This window comes from Morus notabilis, unplaced genomic scaffold (assembly GCF_000414095.1).
Source record: "Morus notabilis unplaced genomic scaffold, ASM41409v2 Scaffold701, whole genome shotgun sequence".
Taxonomy (NCBI): Eukaryota; Viridiplantae; Streptophyta; class Magnoliopsida; order Rosales; family Moraceae; genus Morus; species Morus notabilis.
In genome coordinates this window covers 25,814-42,790 of record NW_010363199.1, presented here as the reverse complement: position 1 = coordinate 42,790, position 16,977 = coordinate 25,814, and the positions used below count along the sequence as shown (strand labels likewise).

The 16,977-nt window shown below is 32.6% G+C and overlaps 1 protein-coding gene across 1 annotated transcript; it reads left to right on the top strand.

Moving 5' to 3' along the window:
- The first annotated feature begins 2,225 nt into the window (after positions 1-2,225).
- On the top strand, positions 2,226-8,045 carry LOC21391558 (kelch domain-containing protein 4). Its single transcript, XM_024169259.1, has 19 exons — positions 2,226-2,412; positions 2,874-2,960; positions 3,068-3,136; positions 3,245-3,377; positions 3,471-3,517; positions 3,625-3,711; positions 4,037-4,098; positions 4,473-4,515; positions 4,609-4,689; positions 4,794-4,910; positions 5,037-5,142; positions 5,360-5,463; positions 5,626-5,886; positions 5,994-6,155; positions 6,509-6,634; positions 6,856-7,002; positions 7,150-7,236; positions 7,493-7,561; positions 7,750-8,045. Exons 1-19 carry the CDS (start codon positions 2,281-2,283, stop codon positions 7,840-7,842), a joined length of 2,013 nt encoding a protein of 670 aa, XP_024025027.1. The 5' UTR covers positions 2,226-2,280; the 3' UTR covers positions 7,843-8,045.
- The last annotated feature ends 8,932 nt before the right edge of the window (positions 8,046-16,977 follow it).

Below are 16,977 nucleotides of genomic sequence, written 5' to 3'. Positions count from 1 at the left end.
GATAATTTTTTCCCGTCGTTTTTGGTTTCGTTTTAAGTTACCCATATGGACGTGTTTAAATTAACGAGATCTACTACAATGTCAGTTTTCTATAAAGCATGTTCTCTTGTATCAGTGTACGTACATGCGTAGAACGTCAGGTCGTAGTGTTGTTCAAATGAAACATGCTAAAAACGACATTTCGGTTATTTTTTTCTTTTTCTTTTGTTGAAAACATTACCGCTCAATTTTTTATTTTTATTTTTATTTTTTTGGCTAAGAAAGCTCAAAGTTTAGGTGCATTATTTTCATGTCAGGACTTTTTGTCATGTAGAACGACATGTAGCTTCTCCTCCGAAAATACTATGCTGATTAATTTAAACGACATGCCTGTTTTCAGAGTACGATTTCAAAGTAAATGTGTATTTCTCCGTTCATTTCACTGATTCGAATTTAAAATTTGAGTTTTATTATAATAAAAAGCTCTTAAAAACAGTCACATCTAACTTTTTTACTACAGTAAAAAGCTCTCATACAACATCACATCTCAACTCAAATTAAAAACTCAAATTAGCGAACCGAACGGGAATACACTTTAAATTCTATACTTTTATACTAGATGTGCACCTTTTGTTGTTTATTTGCAGTTTAAATTGTAAAGTACCTATTTTGTCGTTTCCTTTCAAGATGTTGTCGTCCCGTGAACGACTCGTCATTATTTTATAATAATGATGTTGTTTCATAGTTGGATATCCTTTTTTGCTATGAAAATAGTTGGATGTCGTTTAATTGGGTTACGAGTCTCGACTGTAGAGGACATGTTATTTTTATTTTTGACTTTTGTGCGACGTGTCGCCAGGCTAATATCAACGAGAGTAAACGACAAAATGTTCAATGCTTCAGACTTAAACTACATGTAGTTTATGGGAAGAATGAATATTTATGGCTTGTTCATTTAACAATTCATGTTACAATTTAAGTTTTATAATTACAGTATTTTTTTCATAAAAATTTAAACTTTTATAGTTACAATGTTTTTCTTACAAAAATTTAAATATTTTTGTTATAGTATTTTTCTCTCACATGAGCTATAACTTGAGTTGCAAATAACTCATCTGATTTAAACACATGAATGAAAAGGGCCTTTAAAAACGTTTCAGTTAAACGGCAACAAAGTCTAAACACTATACGACGTACGATTTTTGTATGAGGCACCTTTCCTCCAAAAGAGAAAAAGGGAAATATAACAAATAACTGAAGTAATACAATTATTTGATTTTCAATGAAAATTTTATTTTCTTAAAAGAATTTAGAACAATTTTATAAAACCATTTTCAATGCAAATATCAATATCATTTCTAAATTTTGTAATTTAAAAATATAAAAATAGTATATTTGATGTGCTATTGCTATTTCAAATGTTATATATACTTTTTAATATAATTATTAAATTTTAAAAGCGTAAACTCTAAATCCTTCCCAAAAAAAACAAGTGTACTTTAAATATTAAAATAATGTTTTAAGAGAATATTAAAATATTTTGAAAATAATAATGTTGTAGTGATTAAAAGAAAGAGTTAATACATTTAAAAAATGACTTTATCACTATTTGACGTTTATCATATTCAACATAAAAATTAGTATTACATTAGCTCAAATGTCAGAATATGTCATTGACACATCAATTTAATGTTACATATAAATTTTAATGCTTTAATATCCTGCTTGTTTCGCTCGTTCAAGTTAAAATTTAAATTAAAAAGTGAATTTATGTCAAAAAAGTATTATAACGAAAAAAATTAAATTTGAATTTTTATAACAAAAAATACTATAATAAAAATTTGAGGTGTAATTCGAACAAACATATGTACGTATATAACACATATAGATGTAAAAAATATATTGAAATGTGACTATTTTTTTGAATATATATGGTAATTACATGTATAAATAGATCGCTTTGAAATTAATGTAGAGTAGAAATTTAGGATACTGTCACTAATAGTTATGTTATCTGATTAAAAGCAAAAACAAATATCGTTGTAGTAAATGATTTTTTGTTCCCCTCTCTTTCTCTCTCAAAAAAAGAAAAGTTTTCATTAATTTCTTTTGGTGGAAAACGCTGCGTAGTGAAGCTCGAAACTCGAAAGTTTACTATTCCCCTCAAAACGACACCGTATCGAGACGCACACAAAATCATTTTCAGTACTTCCATAGTGCCGCTTCCATGGCGTTTTCTACTTTGTCGTCTGGAGTCTGCTCTGAACTTCAGAAAGCTTCAAGCTTTGGCTTCGCTAAACGATGGGGAAGAAAACGAAGAAGCCCGGGAAAGGAAAAGAGAAAACCGAGAAGAAAACCGTGAAAGCAGAGGAAAAGAGAGTTCGTCGAGAGACCAAAAAGCTCTCTCCTGAAGACGACATTGATGCCATTCTGGTAAATAAATTCATTCTCTTCTGTAATATTATTCACATTTTTGCTTTTGGGAGTAATGGGTATTCGATGTACAATCAAATTATGTTCCTTTGGCTTGAAAATTTCGATCATCAAAACAAGTTGCGCCTTTGTGGAAATTTGAACCAGTTATTGTGGCGTGTGATGTTTACAGAGTTTTTGGATCCTTTTTTTTTGACACAATAAAGTTTCGTTTTATATTTTATCTTAAGCGTAATGGGCATTTGATGAACAATCAAATTGTGTTCCTTTAGCTTGAAAATTTTGATCATAAAAAAAAGGTTGTGCCTTTGTGGAAATTTGTACTAGTTGTTGTGGATGTGATAAAGTGACAAAGTTTAGTTTTTGATTGGATTTTCGTCATTCCGTTGGTGACAGGGAAGATAATGGTGGTGGTTTTGTTAAATTTTGGAAGTTTTTGACATTCTTGTGGTGTTAAACAGTTGAGTATACAAAAGGAGGAAGCCAAGAAGAAGGAAGTCCACATTGAAGATAATGTCCCAGCTCCATCTCCAAGATCAAACTGTACGGTAAGTGTTTTTATTTATTTATTTATTTTTGTTAAAACTTATAATTTAAGAGGATGTTCAGGTTTTTATTTATTTATTTATTTTTAATGTCTGTGCTGATTGTGTAGCTGAACGTTAACCCATTGAAAGAAACTGAATTGATCCTCTATGGAGGCGAATTCTACAATGGTAACAAGGTTAGTTCTAGAAATTCTTTAATCTTTACATGTCTGTATGATCTGATATAAATAAGCTTACTTTTCTGTTGTTGCTTATCTTTGGCGCATCAATTTGTATCGCTGCAGACATTTGTCTACGGTGATCTTTACCGGTATGACATCGAAAAGCAGGAATGGAAGTTAATTTCAAGTCCCAATAGTCCGCCGCCTCGAAGTGCCCACCAAGCAGTTGCTTGGAAGAATTATCTTTATATCTTTGGTAGACTGAAAAAACTTTTGAATGACATAAACATGAGAGTATGTGCAAATATGATTTTGCATAAATAACGCGATTGCATTTGTTTGACATTAGGTGGCGAGTTCACGTCTCCAAATCAAGAGAGGTTCCATCACTACAAGGTGAGTCCTGTTGTACACTTACCTTTTTGTAGATTTGTTTGGGTTGTTAAACCTAGGTATCAGCAAGTTTTAAGGATTACAAGCTGCCTTGAGTTTTGCATTTTCAGGACTTTTGGATGTTAGACTTGAAGACAAATCAATGGGAACAACTCAATTTGAAAGGGTGTCCAAGTCCACGGTCAGGTCATCGAATGGTAAATCTGAGTTTTTGGAATCTATGTGTTTGATTCTCGTTTCCATTAGAAAGAATTGTGATTGCATTTCCAATGTTATAGTCTTTATACTCACGACTGGGACATGCCATTCTTACTTATTATGCTCAAATGAATTTGAAAAGTTACTATGTCTATTTATATAAATTACATTATCTTTATTGTATTTACATTCCAAGTTGCCATGAATTATTTCTTTGTTCTAGTATGTGACATTTTCACATTGTTGTATAAATCAGTCCATTCTTCATCCAATTACTGTTTTTTTAAGATGAATTTTTGTGTTTATTTTTTGTTTCTCTTCCAGGTACTATACAAGCACAAGCTGATTGTTTTTGGTGGCTTCTATGACACTCTTAGAGAAGTGAGGTTGTTGACGGATTCTTCACATTTCGAAAGTTTTATTGTTAGTTTATGATTTAGAATTCATAGTGTATGCCATCTTACGTACTTAGCATTCTCATCCAAACAATTTGGTGGACGTTAATCATAATTGATCCTCTTCCTATCTTTTTATTTTGGAGAAAACACTTGTAAATAACTTTTTTGTCCTAAAATGATTTTGCATTCGGCTCATATATGTGGTGGGAAACACATATATATTGCTTAAAACATTCACTTTTGATTTTTATTTTTCTTTAAAATAATTTTGAGGGCTTTTGTAATAATTACTCAGTCCATGGTAACAATATTCTTCTCTGCTGTTTAGGGGGTTTATGGAACTTTGTCCTTTATTTATGCAGGTATTACAATGATTTGTATGTTTTTGACTTGGATCAATTCAAGGTAAATATAGATTGGTCCTTTGCATTAAGCCGGTATCGTTATTGGTTGAATGTGTTATTTAACAAAAAAAATTTGGCGTGTTGCAATTTTCAGTGGCAAGAAATAAAGCCTAGGCCTGGATCCATGTGGCCAAGTGCCAGAAGTGGTTTTCAGTTTTTTGTTTACCAGGATGAGGTGAGCAAATGAAAGATACCCTTTTTTTAGAAAGGCAGTTTAATGCTCCAAGTCTTTTTTGTTGTAAGGTTTCTAAATTTGTTTGACCTCCTTGGACATGGCAGATTTTCTTATACGGTGGCTACTCCAAAGAAATTTCACCCGATAAGAGTGGCTCCGAGAAAGGAAATGTTCATTCTGACATGTGGTCCCTTGATCCTAAAACTTGGGAATGGAACAAGGTTCTTGCTTTTCCATAATGCAATACCTTACTATTCATACAATCCAAAGCGTCTTTCTGATTTTGTTCTAAAAACAAAATCTTTCATATGTGGGGTTGTTCACAAATGCTAATTACCTTGGAATAGGTAAAGAAAAGTGGGATGCCTCCAGGGCCTCGTGCTGGGTTCTCCGTGTGTGTTCATAAGAGGCGCGCTTTGCTGTTTGGAGGGGTGGTGGATATGGAAGTTGAAGGTTAGTTTTTAACAATTTCTGTGTCATGACTTCTATTTTATCTGTTTATTTTATTTTGCTTTCCACAGGGAGGTAGTGTTTCCAAAATAAATCCTGTGTATCCTATTTTTATAACGTCTTTATTTATGTGACACATGCATCTATGCGGCAAGTTGACTAAGTCCGTGCTTTTTGTCAATATGTTTTTCCATAATTATTTCTTGTTTCTTGCATGCAGGTGATGTGATGATGAGCTTGTTCTTGGATGAACTTTATGGCTTCCAATTTGACAGCCGTCGCTGGTATCCATTGGAGCTGCGGAAGGAGAAAACAACGAAGAAGGTTTAACCATGTCAAATTTTAATATGGATAACCTATGATTTTTATATACGTTATATTGTTTAGCTTAGGTTTTTACATTTTTTGAAAAGATAATAGGGATTAATTTGTCAAGATTCTCTTGTTCAGATTATTACTGGCTTCATTGTTGTTTATATTGCACAGTTAAAAAAGAGTTCTGAACAAAAGGGTAATGGTGATAATAAGACAAATTCTACGGAAGTAGAGGAGCTTGCAACAAACGACAAAGATGAGAAATCAGAGTACGATGAAGAAGCGGATGACATGGAAAGTGACATTGATGAAATGTCACAGCATATGACAACAAGCATGACTGTTGACGATGGTGGATTAGCTGCTAAATCGAATGGAAAGATTCCAGAATCTACTGCTAAATTGGATTTACCAAATTCTGGTTTACCAGAGGTTTGTCTTGCTGGATGGCCTTTTCTCATCATCAATTTAGCTTTATTTTTAAGTTGATTTCTCGATTTGTTATGAACTCTTTTAATTTTAATTTTATTTTTTATTAGATAGTGAAGCCCTGTGGACGAATCAATTCCTGCATGGTCGTGGGGCGAGATACACTATACGTATATGGCGGTATGATGGAGGTTAAAGATCAAGAAATTACACTAGATGATTTGTATTCGCTTAATCTTAGCAAACTTGACGAATGGAAGTGCATCATACCGGTTTGTAACAGTCTCTTTTCTACATAAAAATGTTCATAACATCTTTGTTTGTCATGGTTCTGACGATGGTGAAACTATGTGTTGAATTGTGAATGTTAATTTTCTGACTTCCTCATGAAAAGATAAAAAAGGACAATTTAACTTACAATTAAGTCGCTTTGATTTTTTAACCTGTCTATGCTATTGGCACCAATGTCTTCACTCCCGATAAACTTCGGAACCCATCCTGTCTTTATTTTTAGATTTTTTTCTCTTTTCTTTTTTTTTTTGACAAATTGGATGCCTGATGAATTGGCCATTTATATGATTTGTTGTATGTCATTTGCTTCTGCCTGACTGCATGTGTGATGCAGGCGTCCAAATCTGAATGGGTAGAAGCCTCCGGGGATGAAGATGAGGATGAAGATGATGGGGAAGATGAAGGTGAAGATGGTAGTGATAGCAACAGCGATGAGAGTGATGATGATGATGAGCCAGAGGTGCCTTTCCGTACTTTCCCAATTTTTCTTGTGCTTTACTTCTAACGACTAAAAAGTGTCCTCTTTTGGTGGTTTCACATCATTTTTTTCTGTGGTAGTTTTGCATTTTGAGTCTTATTTGAATTCCATGCCTGCACAGCTAGAAAGATTTTTGCTTGTTACATACAAGGGAAATGATTAAACCGTCTTTTTATTTAATTGCTACTTTTCCGTGTGTATAGAGTAGCAAAGATGGATCAGTACATTTGGGTGATGCTGTTGCTTTAATCAAGGGTGAGGGAAAGAATCTTCGAAGGAAGGAGAAACGGGCAAGGATAGAGCAAATAAGAGCCAGTCTCGGCCTTTCAGATTCACAAAGAACTCCAATGGTGTTTCCCTGTCATTTTGACTCTTGCTTATTTTGCGTATATAACCAGTCTTTCTGTAGCCTCCCTGGGCCAAATTTAAAGCTCCTAGTTTGATTTTTCATTCTATCACCACGTTGACTGATGTTCACTTTTATGTTTTATGTGAAGCCTGGAGAGTCATTGCGAGATTTCTACCGGCGTACGAATTTATACTGGCAAATGGCTGCACATGAACACACTCAACACACTGGAAAGGTGTGAAGCATCATCCTTTAACATCCAATATATTTATGTTCAGGACCTTTTTTACACCCTTCAATTCAATTAATTTTATTGATCTGCTAAATTTTCTCTCTGCTGCCTTTTGAATTTCTAACACGATCTTTTCGGGCATGTTTGAATTGAAGATAGTGCAGAAAGGAACAACACGGCTTTCTACTCATGTTTCTTGTTTGATGTACTTTCTGTTTTTCACGTGCATCACATAATGTTGCCTTGGTTTCGTTTGCAGGAGCTTCGGAAAGACGGTTTTGATCTCGCTGAAGCTCGATACACAGAGCTTAAACCTATTCTGGACGAGGTAATTCTTTGGCTGTACAAAGGTTCTTAAAACCCAACGGGCTTTTCGGTTTGTGATCTGATTTATGTATTTGTTGTAACTACCAGTTTTTGAACTGAAATTCTGGAATCAGTGTCTGAATCTGTCTTAGAAATGTGTTTGGTTTGCCATATCCGATTGATGTTTTGTAAATTTTGTTTACGGTGCAGCTGGCCATATTGGAGGCAGAGCAGAAGGCCGAAGAAGCGGAAGCGCCCGAAACTAGTTCTAGAAAGAGAGGCAAGAGGAAAACTACGCATTAAAGTCTCCATATAGGTTTTTTGCCCCGGTACTGCCATCAAGTAGTGTAGATTTAGTCTAGTCATTTTTGACTTGTTGCAAATTTACAGTTAAGTTAATTCATGTGACAATTGACAAATACATATATGCTTTCTCTCTTTCATAGTGCCCCGCACAGTTATTTTTTTAAGGTAATTCCCAGATAATTTGTTTTATAGCTGCAGAACCCGCCACCATTTTAGGTGGTTTGTTTTACCTTCATGTTCTGTGTTTAAGAGTGATAAAAAGGAGTAGATTAATGTTAATATCCTTCTATTCATAATCATATATCTCTCTCTTTTCTGCCTCTCTATTCCTCCACCTAAATTATTCACCCTTTCCTTTCCTTTTTTCCCTTGTACCAAACACAGCCTTATAGTACATGCAATATATACGTTTCTCTTATTGTGTTTGGTATGAATTTCTCGTCTAATCCTTACAATTTTGGGTGGATCAAAATTGGAGTCTTGCGGAAAATTTTAAATCCCTCTTCTTATCCCCTATGCCAAAACAACTACAAGTTTTAAAAACCATTCACTAATCCTCCCATCCATTCCTTCCATTTTTCTCGCTTACCAAACGAGGCTTTAAGAGAATGAGGAAGGAATGAGAGGAATATCTAAATAATTGGAATAATACGCCAAATATATATATATATATATGTATTGATTAAAAAAACATTAAAAAAACAAAAAAAATAGGTAATGAACAGAATATGGTAACACTCTTACATGGCAAAAGAATAGAAGTTGAAGAAATATGAGTACAGCTTGATATTCACGTAAAACCCACCTTTCTTTGCATGGAAATGGAGCTCCATTGGGAGCTTCTCTTCATCTACTTTGCAAGTATTATCTGCAAATATTTTCAATTTTGCCTCGTTTCTTCATAACTGCGTGTTTGTATGATTTTCTCACAAGCAACTTCGCAGCAAGACGTATGTAGCAGCAAGGAAGAGCAGCAAAAACCCATGATAGAACGCGTAAAGAAAAGAGGTAGGAGATAGTGCAAGAAAATATATGAGCAAAATCAGAAACAGATTGCACTTCAAGTTATTACAAGCCATACATTTAACTTCGAAATGAAACTTTAAAAAGGTTAAAGGAATGACCAAACAATACAGTTCAGAGAATGTTTGATTGTGAAATCTAAAGCTTGTACATGGTCTTCAGATGCTAGACTTCTTATAAGTTCTTCGCTGACTTTCTGAAGCAAATTGCTTGGTACAAATTATCCAAAAAAAAGAAAAGAGAATATATATATATATTGATAGGGATAGCACATTTTATTATGTCTTGGACAAGAACAATTCTCTGATGCTAATTGGAGGAAGTGCAATTCTGATGAAGTAATAATCCTTTTGTTTAAGGTTGGTTGCCGATTGATTAGCAAAAAAAAAAAAAAAGAGGGTTGGTTGCCAATTTGCCATTGGGTCAACTACTAGTGTGAAGCATAAAGAAGTGTGTAACAAATCAAGTAGGAAAACAAGTAGGAGATTTTAAAAAAAAAAAAAAAAAAAAAAAAAAAAAATCAAGTAGGATATGTGGATATTAAACTAACGGCAATTCGGTTATTATATTAGGCGGTCAAAATATGAAAAACGAATAAAGTAGCAGAAATCTTAACCCATATGGAGTTTGTCGCATTCCATTCCACCTAATTTTCTGTTAAGAAAATTCGGGGTCAAGTGTGTGTAAAAATAGAATAAGTAGAATTTCTCCTAAAAATAATCCGTTCATTTCACTGATTCGAGTTTAGAATTGAGTTGAGATGTGACTTTATGTGAAAGCTTTTTACTGTAGCAAAAAAGTTAAATGTGATTGTTTGTGAGAACTTTTTACTGTAGAAAAACTCGAATTAGTGAAGTGAACGGTGCCGAATTTCTATATTTCGGCTCAATCATATATATATAAGACTAAGCAAAAGAATGATTCCTACATCACCAATCTTCAGTCGAGCTATTAATTCATAAATTCTTGAATATTTCAAGTCTTTTGTCCAAGAGCTTTCATTTCATTCTTTGCACAATTTGAGTTCTTTAATACTTATAAAACTATGTAACTCAAGGAAAAAAAAAAAAAATTAGCACAAACTCAATCAAGTGTTTGTTATTACCAAAACAAAGTTGAGTTGATCCAATGGAACCTTGGGGCCAATAGAGACTTAAATTCAATAGGGAAGTTGAGCCACAACGATTAACTTGTCGCTAGTGATTAGAGCCGCCATGGTTAGATATGAATATTATTAGTAAACGTTTGTCTTTTCTATATATATTTATTTCATTTATCCACTTCATTCTTTCTTAGAATAATTAGTCAGAACGCGCGCTTCGCACACGTGACATTCTTTAAAGTGATGGCTAAACAAATAAAAAAAAGGAAGGAAAAAATTAAAGACAAAAACATAAAAAAAAAAAGTAAAAGGTAAGAAAAAAGGAAAAAAAAAAAAGGGAAAAAAACCTGAAAAAATAATTAAAAAAAACTATGCGAAACGTTTTGCACATGATTTGTGAGATGGTTTCGATGTTTTCACATATAACTGAAATTCAGATTTAGTTATATGGTATAGGTATAGATTAAAGCCTTCGATTAATTTAGATTAAATACTAAAGATGAAGTTACAGGACCAAAAAAGTTAAAAAGGAGATGATTATTAGAGCTATTTATTCACATTAAAGTTGTTTATTTTCTTTTATTCAGTAAGGGTATTGTAAAGCCTCCGTGTTAGTTTATTTATCATTGTATGTTTTTCTTCAATTGCAATAACAAGAAACCTTAAACTCTCTTTTCCTTCTCCTCTATTTTGCATTGGGTAGTCTCGTAGTTGCTATAAAGAAGAGAAAACAAAAAATTATAGTTACATATAAAACCATATGAAATTAAACAAACAAATTTTCAATTTACACGCAAATATAGTCCCATGTGACGGAATTATTTGTAAGTGATTTAATTGAAAAGGAAACACAAAAGGTGAGACCTGAGTACATCCCAACTAAGTTGGTATCTGTCCAAGTCTAACCTTAACAAATTATTGACCAACAAAATATGTGTAGAATACAAACACTTGTGTGGACAACATAAGACTTAATTTATGATTCAAGAACCTAAAGGTGGAGGGAGGTGTGAAGAGGGAGGGGACGGATTCTTGTCTAAATCCTTGGAGGTGAAAATATCGGCTGTGTTTGGAATTGATCCCGTTTTTATTTTTCACATTTTTTGAGAAAGAAAAAATGAAAACGTTTTCAAAACGGCGTTTGGTGCAATAAAGACAAAAAGCAGAAATGAAAACGATTTTTTGGAGAGAAAGAAAGACATTAATGGGTTTTTTTACACTGAAAATAATCTCTTGATAAAACTACCAAACACATTTTCAAAAATGATTTCTGTCTGAGATTGAAAACGTTTTCATTTTCATTTTCATACAAAAAATAAAATCATTTTGGAATGAGTTCCAAACGCGCCATCGTCGCTGAAAGCGGAGGCAATGATACTCTTGGGAAGATGGAAATGTGGGTTGTAGTAAAGGCGGGATGGTCGGTAGAGGCACCGAGTTGGTCGGAGGGGCGTGCGATAGATGGTATGGTTGGCAGCTGCACCGGCGGAAAACTTGGCATTGGCAAGTTGGGTGGAAATATTGTTTGCAAAAGATGACGAGCGGCTAAGCTAAAATCCATGCTAGAAAAGGTAAAAGCGGTAAAGAATGCTAAGATATAGAAGCAATTGCTAGAGGCCATTGAAAACTGAAGGAAAAGAATATTTTCTCACTTTGGTTTGTATGAATTCACATGGAATGGAACGATCACATATGTAGTTGTAGATGGTCGGTCTTTAAACCATTGAAAGGTTAACAACTCCTTTAATACATGATTATTTTACCTAATAACTTGATATGAATTTTCAATAGTAATATTTTTATTTATTTATTAGAATCATGTAATCCATAATTAAATTTGAAGAGCTATAAGGAATAACACACTTTTGTTATTAAGATTTAATATTGCGCGTGTATGATAAACACATCTTGGTTAGTATGAAGAGATGTGATAATTTATATGTTTTATTTGTTCACTTTATTTATTTATTTTATGGAACCAACTCAGAAAATTCGAAAAAAAATACAATATTGTCGAACAAAAAAAGTTATATATATAAATATATATTTTTGTTTTAACAAATTATTAACCTCGTGGTATGATTGTGTCATAAAAAAAAAAATAAAACTTTTGCATACTAAGGATAATATTGAGTAAGAAATAGGATTTAACTGTTTTCTCTTCGTTACTTTATTGCAATTTGTAGTATAAATTTTGAGGGGAAAGACATTCATCCATTTATCAAGAAGCTTTAAATCACGCACATTAAATTTTTTAGGGAAAATACATTCATCCATTTATTTTCTCTTTAAAGTGTCATTTTGAAAAAATAAATAAATACGTAAGAGAGTGATGTTAGCACTTCTCTTTAATTTGTTTCAATTAAATCGACCATCTACAACGTTTTTTTTTTTTTACAACCAATGCCAAGAAAATGATTTTTGATCCTCTTTTGTTGATGACTAATAATTGTCTGTTGGGACTTTGGACTCAGTTTAAAGGATATATTGCAGCGTTTGTTGAACACAAATTCATCGTAATCTTTCTTTAAATAGTTGTTGTACACCTTTGAGAGCATCATACGCAAATATGGGATCTGGTAATGGAGAACTTTCATGATTAATTTAATTAATATTACAACAGACAAATGAATTTTTATTTATTATTATTTTCTTTTGCATCACATCTATATATACCTGTTCTTGGACCAAAAACTTTCGTTTGATATACGAAACTATAAACAAGCCAAAAAAAAAAAAAAAATTGAAGTGCCAACGTATATTGGAATTATATATAGAATTAAATATTTAAATATAATAATGTCTCAAAATCTGTTTATTTGTAAATGATTCATCAGGAATATTAGTGTTATTTTTTTTTTGTCATTCTTTTTATCACTTTCTTCATTCACTATCTGATACGTGAATTCCATTAACATAATACGTGTGTCACGTAGAATAAACATGATAAAAGTCAATGAAAGAGGTCAAATCTTGAAATTGGATGCGTGCCACGTGGTATAAACATATTTTACCTGAGTCAAGTACCCAGATAAACAATTAGTTCATTACATAAGGGTCTTGGAAAAGCAGTAATTTCATGATTCCACTTGCACCAAGCTCCAATTTCCCAAGAAAGAAAACCGAGAATAGTTTTTAAGACGAAAATTAGTAAGAGCAAGCAATATTTGTCTTTGTGTGCGTCTGTGTCAAGAGTAAAATGCAATAAGCTAATAATGTATCTGTTATGTTAGTCGGTGATTACTAGTACTTCTCAGTATAAAAAATATCAGATTTTGCATCCACTATAGAGAAGTTATATATATATATATATAATATGGATGAGTTTTTAATGATTATGTTTTCATCCTTATCACTTTCAAATATAGAAATTTGATGGTGTCATGTAAATACTCACCAAACAAACATGAGTTCTAGGATAGGCTCTTTGATTGTTCAAGAAACAAAATGAGAATACATTTTCTAATTTTCTTACTACATGATTATCTCTTTCCTTGTTATTTTATTTGCATGTTATAAAAATATGAGAGAGTGAGGGAAATAGGCTAAATTAAAAGATGAAATCCACACCCAAACATAGGCTAAATTAAGTATGTGACGTAGGTTGCTTAGTGGAGCACTTGTTCCAAGTACTAGTTATTAAGATCGTAGGGCCCGTTTAAATTTTTTGTGAGAGTTAAACACTGTAGCAAAATCAATAATTTAAATTTGAGTATATAAAAGAAATATGTTATTAATTCCTCTTCATCTTCTATAAAAAAGAAGAGTTCAAATTCAAGTTGTCTCGTGAAAGCTTGATGGTATACTTGAGTGAGGTAGGTCCCGTTTATTTCACCATTCGAGTTTTGTTACAGTAAAAAGCTCTAAGAAACAGTCACATTTAACATTTTTTACTATAGTAAAAAACTCTCACATAAAGTCACATCTCAACTCAAATTAAAAACTCAAATCAACGAAATAAACGGGCCTGTAGTCTTTGGTAAGCTTGCCGCTCTTGACTTTCTCGTACATTACTGGTTCCGACAATTTAAGTTCCTCCTCCGGCATAGTCATGAAACGCCGCAAACTTTCAAGCATGGTATCCATTATGCAGGACTACAACAAAAAGAGCTCTTCAATGGCACTTAAAAAATGTCGTAAAAGTGGTTCCATGACATTTTTTCAAAGGTCATTGAAAGGGGGTGCCGTGGAAATTCTGAAATTTTTTACGACGTTTCTGACACGGCATCCTTCACATCGTTAATTTCTTTTTCACAACACCAAAACAGTGTCACGTTTTATATTTTCGCTTTTATAAGTGTCTATGTAACGTCACATTTAAAATGTCATCCTTACGAATAATTGATGTCGTTCTTAATCCTTGTCACAACATTTCGTAAATGTCATCGATTTTTATTGGATAAAAAAAAATTATTTAATTAATGAGATTTTATTTTATTTATATTTTTCATAATATTAAAAATTAATTTAAAAATTGAAAAAAAAACTTATTGTAAGACATACCAAAAAAAAATCTTTTTATATCCAAATATTAAAAAAATACATACAAAATTCTAGTCTCAAACCTAAAAATTGAGATCATTACATTTTTTTATGGTCTAATTAAATGAGAATCTAAATTTGCAGCACACCAATAGCTAGCACCAATAGCTTATTGTTTCCTGATAAACTTCCTAAATTTAGCAAGAACTTTAATTGAAAACATAAATCGACCACTATTCAGCAAAGGAAAAAAAAAATACTTCAACCACAATAACATATAAGATGAAACTTAGTTACCATTTCTATCCTCCTAAATAGAAAAATATCAAAATAGAGCCTTTCGACATTAGGCTTCAAAAATTTATCAATAGCCACGTGATTCAAATAGAGAATCATCCACTGAGAAACTGAAATGAGTAAAGAAAATAAGAAAACAACAAAAGTTCAAAAAAAAAAAAAAGAAAAAAAAAATCTAATAGGTATGCAAAACAAGAATAAAAAATAGGAAAAAAGAAAAATAATCAAAATTGAATTTGTGAGAAGTATATGGATCTAAGTTCTTAGAGGAGCCAACACTTGATGATACCTTCTAGTATTTCAAAAGGCTGAACAAAGTTGAAACTGGTGGCGTGAATAAGCCTTCGTCAGAACTTATATTCATTCTAAATTCAAAAACGATTCCCATTAACCTTCACTATAAGAGGTGAAGAGAATATCAAACCAGAAATAAAAAGATCGTTATTTACCGTAGAGTAGAAAAACAGTTTACAGAGGTCATAGACGATATCTTTCCCTTCACCACAAATGTCGAAATGACACTAAATGGTTTGACGGAAACAAAGAAACACGCAGGGCTCCAAAACCTGTAAGTGGGAAAGAAATCTCGCTGATATTGAAGAATGTGGTTAATAAATGGGCAAAAGACCCATTGAAAGGAAACAAGAAGATAGAGAAACCAAAGAGGAGGAAGGGCAAAAAGAGGTTGAGGAGCAACAATAAGAGCAAAGAGAAACAAGTTGGTCCAATGAGAATGTAGAAGAAAAGATCGTTATTTTTTGACCTACCATATTGGGAGATGAGTCCTCATCAGCTTCTGTTTACTACATTCATTCAATAGATTACTTTTTTTTTTTTTTAATTTGTACTGAGTTATGATTTTTCCCTTATTATTTGACTAGAGGAGTTAAATTTGCATCATAACTTGAATGTTATACATATTAAAAAAAATATTTGACTAAAAGAGTTGGATTTACGTCATAACTTGAATGCCATACATATTGAGAAAAATATTTGACTAAAGGAGTTAGATTTGCATCATAACTTAAATGTCATGCATATTACGAAAAATATTTATGAGAGTCTCATTGGCACTCTCTTGGATATAAATGGAAAACCAAAAAGATGCACTTGAATCTCGTAGAGATTTAGAGCATATGGGTATAAGAAAAGAATTACATCCACAAGAAAAAGGTAATCGGTTTTACCTTCCTGCAGCACCTCATTCGCTGTCGAAGAGCGAGAAACAATTAGGCTCCGTTTATTTCACCGATTTAAGTTTAGAATTTGAGTTTTGCTACAGTAAAAAACTCTCAGAAATAGTCACATCTAACTTTTTTACTACAGTAAAAAGTTCTCACATAAAATCACATATAAACTCGAATTAAAAACTCGAATCAGCAAACTAAACGGGCCCTAATTTTGCAAAAGGTTATTTGATTTGAAATTGCCTGATGGTTGTGGCTCAAACATGAGGAAATATTGTTGAGAAAAGTGTATATGTGTGTTGTCTCACAATGAAAAGTGGATGAGAATGTGAAATGGTTTATATACATAGAAAGACTCAAGATTTAATAGGTTAAGTTGGGTTCTTGAAGTGTGTTGGGTCAATTTTACATGTGGTGTCTCCCTAACGAGTAGTATTAGAGTGATCACACTCAGTTACAGTTCTCACGTTGCCCCCCGTGGAGAGTTGGTGTTCCCGCAAGTATGCGGATGGTGGAGCATTTAGATATAGAAGGACCCAAGACCTAATAGATTAATCTTTTTGGTCAAGTTAAACTCCTAAAATGTGTTAGGCCAGTTTCACATATGATGTCTTCCTAATAAATGTGTATCTATGGATGAGTGAAAGCTTATAGGTCTTAAATCTGATGATTGTCTCATCCTGATGCAACAATTATTGTCAGTGGCTATAAGAGGACTTCTCCCAGATAAAGTACGGACTGCAATATTTCGATTTTGTGCTCCTTTTTTAATGGAATATGTCAACGTGTGGTTGATAAAAATAAAATCGAAACATTGGAAAATCATATTTTTGAAACAATTTGCATGTTGGAGAAATACTTCCCTCCTAAATTTTTTTTTTTCATATTATGACTCACTTGACTATTCATCTAACACGAGAAGTTTGACTGTGTAGGCCTGTGCAATATCGATGGATGTATCCTTTTTAGAGGTATTGTGACTTACTCAATGATATTTTACGTATTATTTTGCTATTTCTTTGCTAAGTTGATTAATACAAG

Excerpts from the sequence above, each read along its gene's own strand:
- LOC21391558 (XM_024169259.1), top strand. The coding sequence starts at position 2,281 with ATGGGGAAGAAAACGAAGAAGCCCGGGAAAGGAAAAGAGAAAACCGAG. Across the intron at positions 3,378-3,470 it reads GAATTATCTTTATATCTTTG|GTGGCGAGTTCACGTCTCCA; the intron begins GTAGACTGAAAA and ends GTTTGACATTAG. Across the intron at positions 6,635-6,855 it reads ATGATGATGATGAGCCAGAG|AGTAGCAAAGATGGATCAGT; the intron begins GTGCCTTTCCGT and ends CCGTGTGTATAG.